The 17,706-nt window shown below is 37.1% G+C and overlaps 1 protein-coding gene across 1 annotated transcript in view; it reads right to left on the bottom strand.

Annotated features, from left to right (window-relative positions):
- Nucleotides 1–17,706, bottom strand: part of BNC2 (basonuclin 2) — a 286,450-nt gene that overhangs the window by 107,040 nt on the left and 161,704 nt on the right. Inside the window, exon 4 of the mRNA XM_029920382.1 lies at nt 16,498–16,733. Within this exon, the coding sequence (XP_029776242.1) occupies nt 16,498–16,733 (236 nt within the window). The remainder of the gene's footprint in view (nt 1–16,497; nt 16,734–17,706) is intronic.

Below are 17,706 nucleotides of genomic sequence, written 5' to 3'. Positions count from 1 at the left end.
TCAAAAGCCTTCTAACAAATAAAAATCCAGGAACAGACAGCTTCACTGGTTGAATTCTACCAAACATTCGGAGAATATTTAATACTTACCCTTCTCAAACTCTTCTAAAAATTGAAGAGGGGGGAATGCTTCCAAAGTCAGTTTACAAGGCCAATATTACTCTGATGCCAAAATCAGACAAGAATATCTTGATGCAAAATCCTCATCTATTAGCAAACCAAACTCAACAATACATTAAAAGGATCATACACCATGATTAAGTGGGACTTATTCCAGGGATGCAAGGATGGTTCAACATTCACAAATCAATCAACATCATATAATCACTGTAAGACAATGAAAGGTAAAAATCATATGAGCATCTCACTAGATGCAGAAAAAGCATCTGACAAAATTCTGCATCCATTTATGGTAAGAACTCTCAAAAAAGTGGGTAAAGAGAGAATGTACCTTACTGTAATAAGGTTTATTTATGACAAACCCACAGCTAATATCATCATGAACAAGTTTTTCCTCTAAGATCAGGAACAAGACAACTCTCTAACTTTTATCCAACATAATATTGGATATCTTACCCAGGCAAGAAAAAGAAATAAAAGGTATATAAATTGGGAAAGTAGTAGTAAACTGTCATTATTTGCAGATAACATGATACTACATATAAGATCACCAAAAACATTGTTAGAATAAATGAATTCAGTAAAGCTACAGGGCACAAAATTAATATAAAAATTTGTTGCATTTCTATAAACTAGTAACAAACTATCAGAAGGAGAAAGCAAGAAAACAATTATATTTCCAATCATATAAAAAGGTATACAATACATAGATATAAATTTTATCAAGGTGGTAAAAGATCTACACACTGAAAACTCTAAGACAATGATGAAAGAAACTGAAAAAAATGCAAATAAATAGAAAAATATTCTGTGCTCATGGATTAGAAGAAGTAATGTTGTTAAAATGTCCATATCACCCAAAACATTCTACAGATTCAATTCAATCCTTATGAAAATATCAATGGCATTTTTCACAGAACTGGAACAAATAAATCTAAAATGTATATATGAACCATAAAAGACCTCAAATGTCCAAAGCAATCTTAGGAAAGAAGAACAAAGGTGGCGGTATCACAGTCTCTGATTTCAAATTATACTCCAAAGCTACAGTAATCAAAACTGTATGGCTTGGGTACAAACACACATACACAGATCAACAGAACAGAATAGAGAGCCCAGAAATAAACCCATTACATATAGTTAGTTTTGGACAAAGGAGGCAAGAATATACAATGAGGAGAGAACAGACTCTTCAATAAACTGGAGAGCTACATGCAAAAGAGTAAAACCAGATCACTATCTTATACCATAAACCAAAAGTAACGTAAATGGATTGAAGATTTAAATATAAGACCTGAAACCATAGAAGAAAACATAGGTAGTAATTTCCCTGACATTGGTCTTAGTGAGGTTTTTTTTTTTATTATGTTTTTGGATCTAAGTCCAAAGGCAAGGGAAACAAAAGCAAAAATAAACAAACATGACTACATCAATCTAAAAACCTAAAAAGCTTCTGCAGAGCCAAGGAAACCATAAACGAAAAGCAACCTACTGAATGGGAGAAAATTTCTGCAAATTGTATATCTGATAAGGATTAAGATCCAAAATATATTTTTTAAAAACCAACACAACTCTATGACAAAAAAATCAATTAATGAAAAAACGCACAGAGAATCTGAATAAACATTTTCCCAAAAAACACACACAGATGGCCAACAGGCATTGAAAAAAGCTCTTAAAATAAAAAAAAGTTAAAAAAAGGAAAAAATGCTCAACATCACTAATCATTAGGGAAATGCAAATCAAAACTACAATGAGGTATCACCTTACACTTCTCAAAATGGCAATTATCAAAAAGACAAGAAACAACAAGTGTTGGCAAGATGTGGAAAAAAGGAACCCTCATATGCTGCTAATGGGAATATAAATTAGTGTAGCCACTATGCAAAATAGTATGAAAGTTCCTTAAAATTTTTAAAATAGAACGACCATGTTATCCAGCAATTCCACTATTGGGTGTCTATCCAAAGAAAACAAAAACACTTATTTGAAAAGATGTATGTATCCCTACGTTCACTGTGGCATTATTTACAATAGGCCAAGATATGGAAACAACCGAAGTGTCCATAATAGATAAATATAGATACTATGTTTGTGTGTATACATGTACAAAATGGAATACTAGTCAATCATAAAAAAGAATGGAACTTTGCCTATTTGACAATAGAGATGGACCTTGAGGAGATTATGCCAAGTGAAACAATTAATACAGAAATGGGTAAACACTGAATCTAAAAAAAAAGACAAAGCAAAACAAAACCAAGACATGGAAATACAGAGAACAGATTGGTAGTTGCCATAGCAAAGTGGGGTTAGTAGGGGTTAGAAGTAGGCAAAATGGCTGAAGTACAAACTTCTAGTTACAAAATAAAGCCATAGGGACACAACGTACAGCATGGAGGATATAGTCAATAACAGTATTTTAACTTTGTATGCTCATAGACGGTAATAAAACTTATCATGGTGATCATTTCGCAAGGCACACAATGTCGAACACCTATGTTGTATGCCTGAAATTAATAAAATACTGTATATCAATTATATATCAATAAAAATTATAAATAAATTCTACCATCTTGACTTTCTGTTAATATAAAATAACACATGAAGGAAAGGTACATTTATTTTTCATGAAGAAACTCAATCCAACGATTTTAACAAAAGCTGAATCTTGACTAAAATAGATGGCAACTAGACTCATAGCAAGACATATCTGACCTGTGGCATAGGCAAATGTAAACAGTTTGTGAAATTTAAACCATCAGACAACTTTTCAGGTCTGGGAAACCACAATGTATACCCAAGATGCTGTTTGGGCCTTCAAAACAATATGCTCAAGTGAATAAATCATGCATGAAAACGCTATACTATAGCATTCTTTTATAAAGCTCCTTTTTAAGAAGCATTCCCCTCTCCAAGGGTGTGCCCCTTTCAGGTCCCAGATACTTTTCCATATGGGAGATATAATGCAGTAAAGCTTCCTTCCATCTGGTATCTTGAAACACATTCATGAGGTTTAACTGTACATTTCTGATAATCTTTTTTTTTTTAGTGTTTCTTTTTTTTTTTTTTAATGTTTTATTTATTTTTGAGACAGAGAGAGACAGAGCATGAGAGGGGGAGGGGCAGAGAGAGAAGGAGACACAGAACCGGAAGCAGGCTCCAGGCTCTGAGCCAGCTGTCAGCACAGAGCCTGATGCGGGGCTGGAACCCACGAACATGAGATCTGACCTGAGCCGAAGTCGGAGGCTTAACCAACTGAGCCACCCAGGCGCCCCTGATAATCTTGATATTCCAGACATCTTTTTGCAAAGTTATCCTAATATGAGAACCTTAGTAATCAATATTTATATTAACAGCTTGTATCCAGGTATAAGGCAGAACGTAGAGAAAAGAAAGAACAAAGCAGACAGTGCTGTCAGATGGGCTTTCTTATTGTGCTACCAAATCTGAGACCACTTTCCATTAAGAAGAACCTACTGGTACCAGACTATCTCCCTCCTTAATTATATGCATATATTACTTACAAGTCAGATAAGCAATCAAATGAACGAAATTTTGTGTACTGAGTGAAGGAAACTAACAAAGGGAATACAGACTAATTCCAAATCTGATGTTCGTAATTTTATTTTAATAATAGTTTATTGTCAAATTGGTTCCATATAACACCCAGTGCTCCTCCCCACAAGTGCCCCCCTCCATGACCATCACCTCCCCTCCTACTCCCCCTTCAGCCCTCGGTTCATTTTCAGTATTCGATAGTCTCTCATGTTTTTAATAGGAACTAGATTTAATATAAATCATCTACATTTTAATTGGCCCAATTATTTCCCAAGTGGCATTGCCAGTAGTAATTCCACAGAGATTTTCTTGTCAAATGAGTGACTTCATGGGTAGTTTTTGCAGACTAATCCTGATGGAGTTAAAAATGATCATCTTTGGATTCTCACTAAAAGGGAATTTTTAAAGTAAGTTTTTATTAACTTGTCAAAACATTTATGAGTTGAGGAGTTAAAAGAAAACACCTTGTTGCTGCTTAAAATCTGTGACTTAATAAATAGGTGGGTTTTCCATAATAAGATAGCAAAATCTCATTAATTCAAACTAAAATAATGTTTTCAATTCAAAAAGTAGGAGCTGGATTGAAAATTAATTTTGTTTAGTCAGTCATTTAATTGCAGAGTTTGAATTAATAGTTAGGCATGTTTAAAATTCTTTTAAGGCATTAACTTTTCAGGAAAGTTGGAAATACGTCCAAAGAGTCTATTTAAATATAACTCATTACTGCACTAATTATAGATCATGCTTATATATTCATTACAACACGTACACTAATGACCTCTGTTTTCACTTAGCTTAACTTGAGTCCCAATCTCAACTAGACTGAGAGCTGTAACAGAAGGGACAGTGTCTATCTCTCTACCATTTGAATATAGCAGCACTTTGTTAAATGAATACGTTTCCCTAAACTCTTAGAATAGGAAAAAAAAAAAAAAAAAAAAGCAAAGTAAAGGAAAGTTGTGACCTAATGGGATTTTAAAAAATGGATGGAAGACCAAATTTGAAACAAAGATTGTGTACTAAATAAACAGAACATATTAAATTATACATCTTAAATTGGTAATAACAGGTACCATATGGTTAATTTCCATTCATTACCTCTAACTTGCCTTTAAGTTTTCTAGATTTACCTCCCCAAAGTTTTAACCAGATGTCTCAATTCATTTTTCCTTATTAAAAATTAATATGCTTAGTAAAAAAGACAATTTTCTTTCTGCCTCTGACCCTACTGCCACACAACTATTCAACATATTTTTATTTTGTAACTCAAAGACACAACGCAGAATGACAAGAAACTAGAATGAAAACCTCAAACTTGCTCAAGAGATTTACTTAAGCAAATCTTTTGCATATAAAATTTTTGCTTCAGGAGACAATTCATGGATGGAGAAAATGTCTATGTAATGAAAATAATAAAATTACTTAAACATTATATGCTTCAGACTTTTTATTAATTCAGAATGACTGCTAGTGTTTTCCCATACCATTTATGAAATATGCATATTTTGGTCAGGCACAGGAGTGTATCAGTCTATAAAATTAAAATAGAGAGAAGCATCTGCTCCCCACAATCACCAAAAATGATCTAAATTTTGATTTAGAGTAAACCAAGTATTTCTCAAATCCTGAAAATAATTTTTGTAAACAGTTTTTCAGTAGCCTTATTTCAGAGGGTCTACCCCTATGGGATATAACCATAATTGACTACAAAAATGCATACGTAAAGGAAGCTAATGGCCTTGCTTAATTAAAATGTAAAACTTCACCATCTTATGTTCCATTTACATGATTTTAAAGGAGGCTTCAATAAGTCACTCTCTTGACAAGAGCATTCAGATTGCAAGGAAGGCTACAAAGGCGTTAATGACATTTACCCCCCTAATAAGAGCTGTTCACACTTCATGGTTTTTCCTTGTTATTGCTCAGGACAGACACTAGCACCTCATTGAAAGATCAGTGCTGCAAAGGAAAAAAGGCCCCTTGAGACATCTCAGACTTGAGGAAAAGCACTAAATCAGGTGATGCTACATAGATGACATATTTGATTCTCAGGGGTTCTTACTCACCCTATGGCCATGGATTTGAGGTAGTTAACACACAGCCAATCAAAACCCTCCCCCACTCCCAGAAGACAGGGCCATCCTCTTCTGCAGCAGGCATAGGGAAGGCTAGGGAGAAAAGAAATAAACTTCTTTCAGGTGCCCTAGGTCTGGCAGGATCCTAATGTCTTGTACTGCTCTCAGTTAATCTCCATCGACGTGTGGCTGAATGAACAAAACACTGACCTTTTCACCTAAGAGACCACAATTTGAATCCAACGTAAAGTCACTGGAGGATCAATGGACAGAGGCACTCATATTTTAAAGCAATAAAGCACTGCAAAAAGGGAAAAGGAAAAAAAAAGTTTTTTACCGTGGTTTTGGCCACAGATTCAACCCAGTTTCCCTGGCTCAGCTATTATGAATTGGATCTCTGATTCAGAATTGAAAAGCTCCCAGCACTGCCCCTATGGATCTCAAAACCTGGCACAAGCCCATGGCTACTGCAAGGCAGACATTCCCTCACATGTCAATACGTGGAAAAGCAATCCCGGCTGGTGATGGAATGATGGCTGACTGAATGGAATATACTCAGCATGAACTCCAATTCTGGCAGAGATGACAGGATGCAAAAACAAGTAGCTCTTAATTACTCTTTCAAGGGGAATTTAAGTGTATTTTGTTATTGCTAATTCAAAATTTCTCAAGATGTGTGCATACTTTTAAAAAGAGGCAAATGAATGAAGGGACTGAAGGTATGTCCCTGACATTTTGTGTCTTATCAACACACTGTAAATAAACATGCTTAATATGAGACAAAAACCTAGAGATAGATACTCTATTGTTTAGTGTCAATTTTTTTGAAGTCTGGACTAACCTGACCATAAGCCAGTATTTTCAGTTGTCTGTGTTCCAAACATTCTATTTATTTCACTGAGGAATCTGAAAGAAATGTCTGTTGTGCACAGGCATTAGAATTGCATCCCAGAGAGAATGCAGCGTGCACCAGAGTCTTCAAATTACCACACTTTTTCAACTGCTATTTTTAAAACCAAAAAAGAAAAAATATCCACAGCAGGAAAAGCATATTAAAATAAAAATAGAAAATCCAGCAACCACATTACTCATACTAACTAGAAAGCTGCCTCTGACACTATTATTATGGCTTTGTTAAAGAGAGAAAATTACATGAGAACAAGAAAACCAGGTTAAAGTATTTCCTTACAGACAGGACCTTCAGTTCTCAAAGTCTCTGAGAAATGCCTTCCTGGAGCCTATAGGCAAAAAATACACAATAAACTGAAGATGACCTCTGGACAGAAAATGCATACCAACTGATATCTCATTTTCTTATTTGGGGACCTTATGAATTATGGTCTACTGTAGCCATGCAAGACATCCCACTGTTAAAATGCAAAACTATATCATTGTCTGATCTTCTCTCCAAGTCCCCAAGTCTACACTGAGAGGGGGTGGGGAGAGAGAGAGAGAGAGAGAGAGAGAGAGAGAGAGCGAGAACACAACAGCTTACTTAGTGCCACTAATCAATGAAAACACTTTTGAGGTAGCAACAGGACCTCAGTGGTGAGTTTCTAAAATAACTGTTCATAAAGCCACCTGCCAGTGATTGGCCTTTTTGAGGGTTATTAGCAACAAATACCAGGTCTGTGAACCAAAAGAATCATCAGTCATTCCCCCTTAGAAAGGGATGTGATGCAGGGCACCTGGTAAAGTATGTGACTCTTGATCTCGGGGTTGTGAGTTCGAGTCCCAAGTTGGCTGCAGAGATTACTTAAAAATAAAAAGCTTAAAAATATTTTTAAAAATGAATAAAAAAGAAAAGAAAGGGATATGATGCAAATATCAGCTGAATCAAGAAGAGCTTCTGAGCAACAGGCTCAGGCCTGACCTAACACACTCACCTGAACTACAGCTCAATGCTGCTCACCTGACTGAAATGCAACTCTCCCCCATAAACTTGTTCACACTTCTTCCCAACATAGCATTCTTCCTGTACGGAAAAATCTGGTTCCATCCTTTCTGCTATGTAACAATATCTCTCTTCTTCCTTAAGAATCTCTTCTTTCAACAGGTCTTCCTAGAGTAATTCAATTTGGCAGTGGTCACTTAAATTCTACTAGCAAATGTATTGGCCCACATTCTATTTTCCAATTGCTGCTGGCATTACTTATAAGGCTATCATACATGAATCAAATAAGTATATCTTTATTTATGTTTGTCCCATCTGTATGGATTTAGTGAAAGCTTCCAGAAACCCACACAGATGCTCATCTCACTTTCTACTTTTTCACAGTCCTTTATGATTTCACATATGAGAATGTGAAATGTAGGTCACTCAAAAGAAACAGATGGCAGACTGGGGCTGGGTCTTGAGAGTCTTCCCATGACTCTTTGCTACAGTCATAGATTTCAGTTCTTGTGCAAGCCCCTCTCATCCTCCACCTGTCCCTTTTGTCAAGTTGGGGGAAATATTTGAAAAAGACATGGTAGCTCAAATAAAATACATGGGCACATAGAGGAATCATAACGTTTCTGTTGCTCTAGAAACTTAAGGGCTGGGGGGAATGGTGAATTGGAAAATGAATTTACTTAAAGAATTAATATTTACTGAGCTCCACTATAAATTTATTTTTAAAAGAAATTTTTAAGTTTTATTTATTTATTTTGAGAGAGAGAGAGAACAAACAGAAGATGTCCCACAGACACAAATCCTATTCTACCCGTCACTGCATTCCATCCTAGAATTTGGTGAGCTCTCTATTTCTACCTTGCAAGGGTAAAGGGAGGAATATTTTTATTTTCACTCTGAGCACAAAACATCAAGCTATGTCCTTGGATATAAGGTGTTTATTTTCATTGCTATTCAAATAGTTAGAGTTTTGGCAAGGGATTCAAAATCCCTGTATTCCATTTCTAGCTTTGACCCTGCATGAGGCCTTCAGCCATGATAACTTTAAAACCAGGGATTACAGTTTCTGAAACTCTCTCTCTAATATGGAGGCTAAGAGAATTGCCAGGATAATGTCTGTAGAGTAGTCCAAGCACTCTGGAAAACAGATGCTATAAATATAGAACATTGCCCTGAACCATCTACCTTTTGTATATCCCTGCCAAAGACAGGGGGATCTTGATTATTCACACCTGTGATCCTTCTCTTCTAAAAAAGATTCACATATTATTGATATAATGCAAGGACACCTTACATTATGGTGGTGATAACCCAGTCTTTAGTCAGGAGTCAAATAATCCCTCCTCTGGGCCAATACTATGGGTAATCTGTATATTCTTACAATTTTAATCATGCAACCTGCATATTTGTTTATGGCTGCTTTGTCCTTTAGAGCGAAAGGTCCCTGAGAGATCTCTTGTGTACTCAGCACATGTAACTAATCAGTAAAATTTGCTATTTGAAGGACTACCTAAAGGAATTTAAACCTAGATCCATTCTTCTTCCTGCTCCAGAAATTTCCTAATAATCTGTGAGGTCAGGTAATATCCATTAAAAAAGATTGTCTATTTTGAATAAGTTTCACTTTATGCAGTGGGACAAAAGCCCAGATACTCTAATCATTTCAATAAGTTAATAAATTCATTAAGTAGTCAGTCATTCATTCTCTGCCCAGTGCTTAGAAGAATATTGGACGAGCTGACGAAATTGAGAAATGCAAGGATAATAAAATGATAGTCATTAATGGAATAAGTCATTACTTAAAAACTTAAAAGAAGAAAAAGCACACATGCATATTCACACATTTACAATGCAGTACTGGTTAATATTAATACAAGTGTTGTGGGCTAGTTACTACACTAAGTACTTTTTAAATATCATCTCATTTAACCTTTATAAATGAAGAAACTTAAGTTCCAATACATTAAATGACCTATCTTAGGTAACAGAGCCATCAAAAGTTGAAACCAAGATTCATACACAAGTCAGCTCCACTCCAAAGTTTTTGTCATTATACTTCCTGCCTTTTATTTGTAATCAAGTATGTACTATGTGTGTACATATATGCAGGTTTGTGTATGTAGGTACATCTGTGTGTATGGTCTTATTTATAGCTAAATAGTAGCTACTCTTTTGCCTGACTGGAAAGGCATTCTATTCTAAGAGACACAGTGAAATTAAAAAAAGAAATCCAGGATTTAAGGCTGCTTTATACATAAAGGTCTAAAATGGCCATGTTGGCAAGAGTCTATATCATCATCTTTTTTATCATTATGCTAATCGTTAACATTTACTGGATATGTAGCAAGTGGCACTACTAAATGCTTTATATGCATCATCTTATTTTATCATCACAATAAACTCATGAGCTACTAATAGTATCCCTGCTTTCCAGGTGAGGGAACCAAGGCTTAGGCAGATAAAAATATAGGCCTATTTCCATACATTTAGTAAGAACTGGAGCTAGAATTTAAACCCACGAACCTACTTTAACACACTACTCTGTTGCCCTAAGCTTTTCTTGTCCAATGTATAAAAAGAAGGTAGAATTATGGCTATTCTACCACACCTGAATGGGGCACTGATCTGTGCTCCTCCTTCATGGTGCAAATGTATACCTGGGAAGTAGCTGCTCAGCCTGAGACTACGTGTCCTACCTAACTCCCTCGGTTACTTGGTCCCATTTAGATGTAAGCTCCGATGAGTGACATGTGGAAGAACTGACCCACTCTGCTTTCAGACCTGGTCCATGAACACCTCCCACACAGAACTTCCACCTGGATGAGGAGCCTGAGGCCCCAGAGATAGCAGAGGCATAAAATGGCAGAGGCCCTAAGTTTGGGGAGATCAAATCACCTCTGGGAGAAAAACATTCACCAACCAGGAATGCTGACTGGTCTTGCTGAGAGAGAAACAAACTCTTGTTGTTAAGGCTACAAGTATTTCAGGGTTTATTTACTAAAACAATTAGCATTTATCTTACTAACTAAAGCCTTAAATGTATTTATCTTTTTCTAAGCCTTCAAGATCTACAGAGAAACAAGTCTGACACCTGGTATTTCCCTGCTGTAATTGATCAGAATTAGGTTTATACTTACATAAAAGTGAAAAATACCAACTTGAGTAGGAGTTTACAACATGTTTTCATCTGTTATTTTACCTTTTGCCATTCAAGAGCAAAAGAGGTGTAAGGGGTTATCTCCGTTTTAAAGATGAAGAAACTATGGCTGAGAAAGGCAAATTTTCCACACTCACATATACATAATCAGTGGCAGTACTGGGACTTTAGCCCACTCTTCTTATTCAATGTCCAGTGCCCCCTTTTGCCATTCAACTTGACATTCTCTTACGGACCCAGAATCTGCTCTACCTTATGCACATATTATAGTTGAAATCTTATTGATTAGGTTTTTTATACTTTCAAAACGCATGTATTCCTGGAAAGGTAAGTCAAAGAACAGAATTTACAATGAAGCATTAATGATACATATCAGATCTAGAGAAAAACTGGGGTCATGGAAATGAGAGAGAGAAATAATCTGAAACCACATGGAATATTAAGAAATACCCAAGAAAAGAAACACAAAAGAGAAACCAATTTCACTAAGGTCAGGTGGACAAGATATGTCACTGAATGCAAAAGACATCTTAACTACCTCTTAGTTGAAGACTCTCAGGCCTCTCAGTTCCCTAATCCATGCTACTCTGAGGCTACAAGCCTTTCACATATTACATTCTAGAAAGACAGCTTGAAAGTCTTAAAACAACAACAAAAATAACTCCACACAGAATTAGAGGACTGAGTTCAAATCAGATTTAAAAATTTTCTCCCTCCAATATTTTGGAAGCATTCTTATTTGCCAGGCTGGGTGCTGGGAGCTGGGTTACAGTGACAAGTAAGAGGTACATGGTTCTTATCCTTGGGAAGCTTGGAGTGCACCAAGTATACCAATTAATAGCTTCTGTGATCATGGGAAAGTCAATCAATCCCTTTGAATTTCATTTACTCCAAATGTTAATTCACTGGTAACTACAAGAGAATAGTAGAAGAGGATTCAAAGAGCTAACATATGTGAACTTGCTCCACAAAGGGCTGTTTAAATACAAGTGTTTGCTGAATATTGATGTTTTCTACCACATGGATACCACAAAACACTTACTCTACACCGACCACTTGCTACGGGGTATGGGGAGCCTTTGTTTCTCTTCTCACCACCCTCAGGAACGCATCTGTTCTTACAGCATTTAGTGCCTGGGAAACCTCAGGAAAGACTAAGGACCCTTAGACCAACTGAAGTTACTACATATTCCATGAGTTCTGTGGTGAAAAATCTTTCTTTACCCATTCATTTAACAAATATTTATTGAGTGCCTGCCTTTGTGACATTCCCTAGTGAGGAAGTCAAGAAAAAAAACTCTTTTAACAGTTGACTTAATTGATTGATTTTAAATTGGACTGGAGCTTGAGGGAAACAGTCCTCAGGTAGAGCCACACAAGAAAAGACTTACACTGCTTAACCTGGATGGAAAAGGCCTCTGTGAAAAAGTGGGACTTTGGCTGACACCTAAAGAACAATGCAGAGAGAGAAGTAGGAGAGTCCAGGCAGAAGAATACATATATGTGAATGCTCCAAATTGAGGAAGAGTTTTGATAAGCTTGACAAGAAAGGGTTCCAAGTGGAGATGGTTGGTGGCAATCTTCTTACCTGCTCTCACAAACCATTTATTCCAGAACTTTTCAGGGCCTTTATTATGCTAAGGTGTACCTACAGGCTCTATCAGAAAGATCCTGAGTAGAGTTACTCCCAAATCTAAAGTCAGACCTCTGGAAGACTGGTGCCCCCAGAATACTCTGGGAAATATTCTCCTAAAGTATTGATGGTTCTATTAGTTCTGATTGTTTCAAGACACAGGTGATTTGAAATGCGCGTCACTGCTCGTCTTCTCACCAGGCTGCTGACACCTTAGCTAATTATTCAGAGTGTCTGATATGGTTCTCTGAATTCTGGCAGGACTCATTTGCAAAGCAAGAGATTTCCACAGATGAGCTAGAGTATGAGCCCTGGCAAGTCAGTTACAAGTTCAAACTGAAAAATGACTGGGTGAACATCTGATTTTTAAATGATTAAATTCAACAATAATAATCACGTATATTCTTCGTATCCTAGGTCAAAGACAGGGAAAATGGGGAAAGAACAGGACATTGCTTTTATTTACTATCAATAAATGTACAGTGGGATATAGACTTGAAAAAAGAATTATTCTTTGGCAGCAGAAAAAACATCTTGTGTTCCTTTGTATTTAGATTTTAGCATTTAATTGCCTATTTCCTTTTTCTGCTGTTTTGTGGGAAAATGCCTAAAATGAACCTCACATTTTCTGTACTTTATGAATGAACATTCTAATTGCTACCCAGGAGAGTATGAGGTTTTCTACCTTTAACATATTACCTGGATTCTTAAATCATTGTGGTCCAACTTATGCTACATATTTATTTATGAAACCTGGCTGACTTATTTATGATTTACATGGAGTAATTACATTAAGTTAAAAGCAGTTTTTATTGAAAGATATTGCTAGTTTTTTAAGTGAATCTGTAGCATCACTATCATCTCCCTTTTTCTTTTAATAATCTCTTCATATATGCTTGTAAATTATAGTTTTGAATGGTCTATTCCTCTTTTCCCCCACATCCAAAAATTCAAAATCGGATCACACACCTGCTATTCTTCCACATTCAAAACTATCTCTGAAACCAGCAGTAGCTTTATATACATAAGGGATGTAGGTATAGGCCCAGGGAGAGTTAAATTAATATCCTGGCTTCACCAGTTCAACTTACTGTACATCTTCATTTGCCCAGTTACACAATCTATAGCCAACTGCTAACCAAGTCAATATGTGGTAAGACTAACAGCCATCCTAACTTGCCTTGATAATTATTCTCCTTTAACCGACATAATATTCAATAGACTGTTGTTGAGAGCAATAATGTTAAAATTGATGCCTTGAGGGCTACAAAACAATTGAGTTTTAGCCAGATAAAATGACTTGTACACTAACAGTGCATTATAGGGTTCCACAAACTTTGGACACACATTTTATAGCCTACTTGCATAGAAGTGTTACATATAATTATAGCCAAAGTCATTTGGTATATACCTGATCATTACTACATATAATTTAAAAAATATTGGCCAATAATCAAATCACATTGCTTTAGAGAAAAAGGGTTTATTTCTCTAAGCCTCTTAGTTTTTTTTTTGAGTGTTCTTTTCAAGCAAAATGAGCATTTCTTACTACATAGTTTTGTGTCCTTCAACCTCTTGCTTTATCCCTAAACCAAGAACTGATTTCACAAGGAAGAAGTAGATGATAAAAACTGAGTAACAAAAAGCATCATTTAAACAAAATCTATATTATATCAATCTATCAATAAAACAAGACAGAAACTAAACATAGTGTTCTAACGTAAAAATCATGATTTTCTCTACATGTCAATTCTAGGCTCTGAATGGAGAAACAGACTATATTAATTTTAAGACTTTTGCAAAACCTATATTAAATTAATAAAAATTAATTATAACTTAAGTATCACAATAAATTACAGAATTTTTTTGACAGAATTCTTTAAGTGCAACATTTCACTCCCAAATAAGAGACTTTATAAATTTCAGTTCACAATTTGCTGAATTTTCCTCTCATACTTGATTTCTCTTATAATTTTGTATTGTTAAAACCTGGGCCCCCATACAAAAAGAAATATGAAGTATATCTCAAAGCACATTTTCAGTATGTGCCTTAGAGATATGCCAAAATGGAGAAAAATTAACACCTAAATAATAATTCCAGTAAAACAAAGAACAGGTATTGGTCAAGGCAAAACATTAGGACCATGCAGGTTCTACATTTACTGCCATCAAAATGCTATAGTGAACTGGGTTAAGAGGGCAAATAATTAGTCATGCACATATCTGTTTGGACAGGAGAATACTATGCTCCAAATACCTTAGGTAAAAATACATACATAGAACTGAAATACAGCATTGATGACAGAACTAAGCTTCACAGTAGAGATGGTACTAGACTGGGGCATATTACTTTAGGTTTTGAATGAAGAGTTAGCCAAGCTAAGCACTGTTCAAAAATGTACAAGAGTGTTGTTCCTTTCTGTAGAGTAAGAGCTATCCCAGATGGATATTAATAATCATGTTGTAGAAATGACTGTAGAAAGATGTGGCACCATATGTATCTCCAGGCCAGAATAAGCAGGGATTGTGAAAGTGGTTCCATGCTTTATTTTTCCTGGCCCCTTCCTCCCAGACCTCATGCCCCCTCAGGTCCCCTGACCACCCAGGACTTAACTTTCCAATCACCCCCACTGAAATGCCCCATCCTGAGGCAAATGAGATAATGCTTGTGAAGGTCTTCTATAAACTGAAAACGTAATATATAATTATTCCTATTATCATCATCATCTCATCTTCTGAGGGCCAAATTCTCCGTGCCTTCCAAGTTGACATCTCACTAAACTAAGTAATGATTCAGTGCTAACCAAACCAGTCCCAAGAGCAGACAGGTTATTCCACCTTCTGTCTCTCTCTACTTCCTGTCATCATACCTCTCTGCTCTCTTGCCCTTGCTAACACCTGGAGGTACCACATAGGAAAATGACAGGAATGTGTGTGTTTTTATGCCAGGTTCAAGCAAGAGGGACATGTGAGGCTCCCTGCTCATCAAATACCAAGCTGGCAGCCAAGGGCTTGCACACAACACAGGGCGATTTGGGGAATAAACAAGGCTGGCAGAGCCAAAACCAATTTTTTTTTAAAGGGGTCAATTCTCCTGATATTATCCCCATAAGAAATTTCAAAAATCACTTCAGATTCTACCTTCTCCAACTGTGATCTCCTTTGGCAGGAGGGAGTACTTCTTCATCGTCCAGTGTAGTCTTTTTGGATCCTGGGGTCTCCCAACATGCTGTTTTCAACATTTACCCTTCAAGGGTCGTAGGAAGACAGATGGCCATAAAAACATTTCAGAGGCAAAGTACACAATGCAAAACGACTCATACTGTAAAAAATGACGAAAAAATGCAGGGAGGTTGGGGGCAGGGGTGGGAAGTGAAGGCTGCAGGCCTCTAGGAAAAGTCTAAAAAGACCCTTACCAGATCCAAAGTGCCACTAATACAAAGAAGGGGTTCGAGCTGGAAGAACAGGTGTTATGAAAGCCAAATCTCTAACAATGTCTGTGTGTTTAGGAATGTGGGGGTTTTCTAGTTATAAAATCAGGAAGTTTACAGAGGTTACAGTTCTTCTTTTGATTTGGACGAAGAAGCAATAAATAGGGTACACAGACAACCCCCCAAAAAATCATCAAATGTAAAAATTCAGTGCCAGCTAAAGCCCTACTAAACCCAGATGAAATGCAATCTCAGATTTTCATATACCCATCACCCACCTCAAAGAGCCCTTCCTTTTAGTAGGGCTATATAGTCAGACTTGGTGGAGAAGCAGGAAGTCCATGTTGTAGGGAGAGAGCGCTGCATTTAAAAAGATGCAAACAAAGAAACACCAGGCCAACAGGCCGCTTTTTCCTTTCTAATATCCACCACTGAGGCCCCACGCCAGCTTGCTGGGACACACTCCCTTCCAGTTCCCTGACAAGCCTGCCAAAAGGACCACTTTCATCAGAAGAGGGTGTGTATGCCCAGGCCTGCGAGGGGCAGGAAAGAGACCAGGTTTGCAAGGGTTCTCCCTCAAGTCCTCCCAGAGCTGCCCAGACACAAGCTTCATCGTTCTCCCCCTACCTGAAGGATGTACCCCCGGACGTAGTCCCGCAGAGTCCAGCCCAGGCCATGCAAGATGTGCAACACCTCCTCCTGCTTCAGGACACTGAAGAGACGGTCTAGCAGGATCTTTAGCCGCACAGGCACCGCTTGTGTCCCGTAGAGCATCAGGCTGCTGATGTCGAACACCACATTGGACTGCACAATCTCCACCTGGGTGGGGTGGTATAGGTGCTGCGTGCTGAGCTTATCCAAGGCTGCGATGGTCCCACCATTCCAGAGAGGACAGAGACAAAGAAAGTAGAAACAAGTCACTGAAAGTTAGTAGGGCTCCATTTCTACAGATGGATCATAATGACAGATGTTGAAGCAAAATTTTACAATGTAAATAGTTCTCTTCCCACCCTGTCCCTGTTTTGCCTTTTTTTTTTTTTGATGGTTTATAAACTGCAGACAACAGCAAATGCAAAAACACATTTGACTTTCAGAAAGAGAGCCACTGAGGATGTTTCTAAATGACTGGCTGGCTCTAAAAACCTGACTAATTAATTTGCTAATTGAACTATGGCTCAGCCCAAGTTACCATGGTGTCCTCCGTATCCCAAATTAAGACAGACCAACAAACAATTCCCAACTCCTGCCATAAGAGCAGGCTCAATGGATACCAGTTTTCTGAGTAAGATGCAAAAGTACCTGAATGGCTTGAGGAGGAAGAAGAGCATGTTCTTTAGACTACACGGGTAAAAAGCTTAATTTGAGGAAACAAGGAAAGCGTGACATCTGTGTAGAGGGCTTGTAATTTAACTCAAACTAAATGAGCAAGCAGGGATTCTCCCAAGACTGAGTTCTTCCAACTCTCCTTCTTGCTACTCACCTGTTAGACAGTATAGTGTTCATTGGCATGTTCACAAAAAAGAAACTCAAATTGTAACTTTGTCGCTTTTTATTAACAGCTCTGACAAGGGTTTAGAATCAAAGGAAAAAGGAAAAAGGAGGGACGGGAAATGACAAAAATCTAGGTTGAAGAATTTCTGTGTATTTCAGGAGCATTATCTAAGTACAAAAAACAGGATGACCATTGTCATGGTAAACACTTGAGGTCTTTTTCTCTTCACATCTAAGAAGTTACATCTAGATCTAAAAGCCAAGACGAGGTCATACCTTCCAGTCCCCATCCATATCTGAGTTCCTGGGAACCCTACTGAAGATAATATAATTACATTTTCCCTC

Source organism: Suricata suricatta, chromosome 13 (genome assembly GCF_006229205.1).
Source record: "Suricata suricatta isolate VVHF042 chromosome 13, meerkat_22Aug2017_6uvM2_HiC, whole genome shotgun sequence".
Taxonomy (NCBI): Eukaryota; Metazoa; Chordata; class Mammalia; order Carnivora; family Herpestidae; genus Suricata; species Suricata suricatta.
The sequence above is the reverse complement of the archived record's forward strand: the minus strand, read 5'-3'. Positions and strand labels throughout refer to the sequence as shown.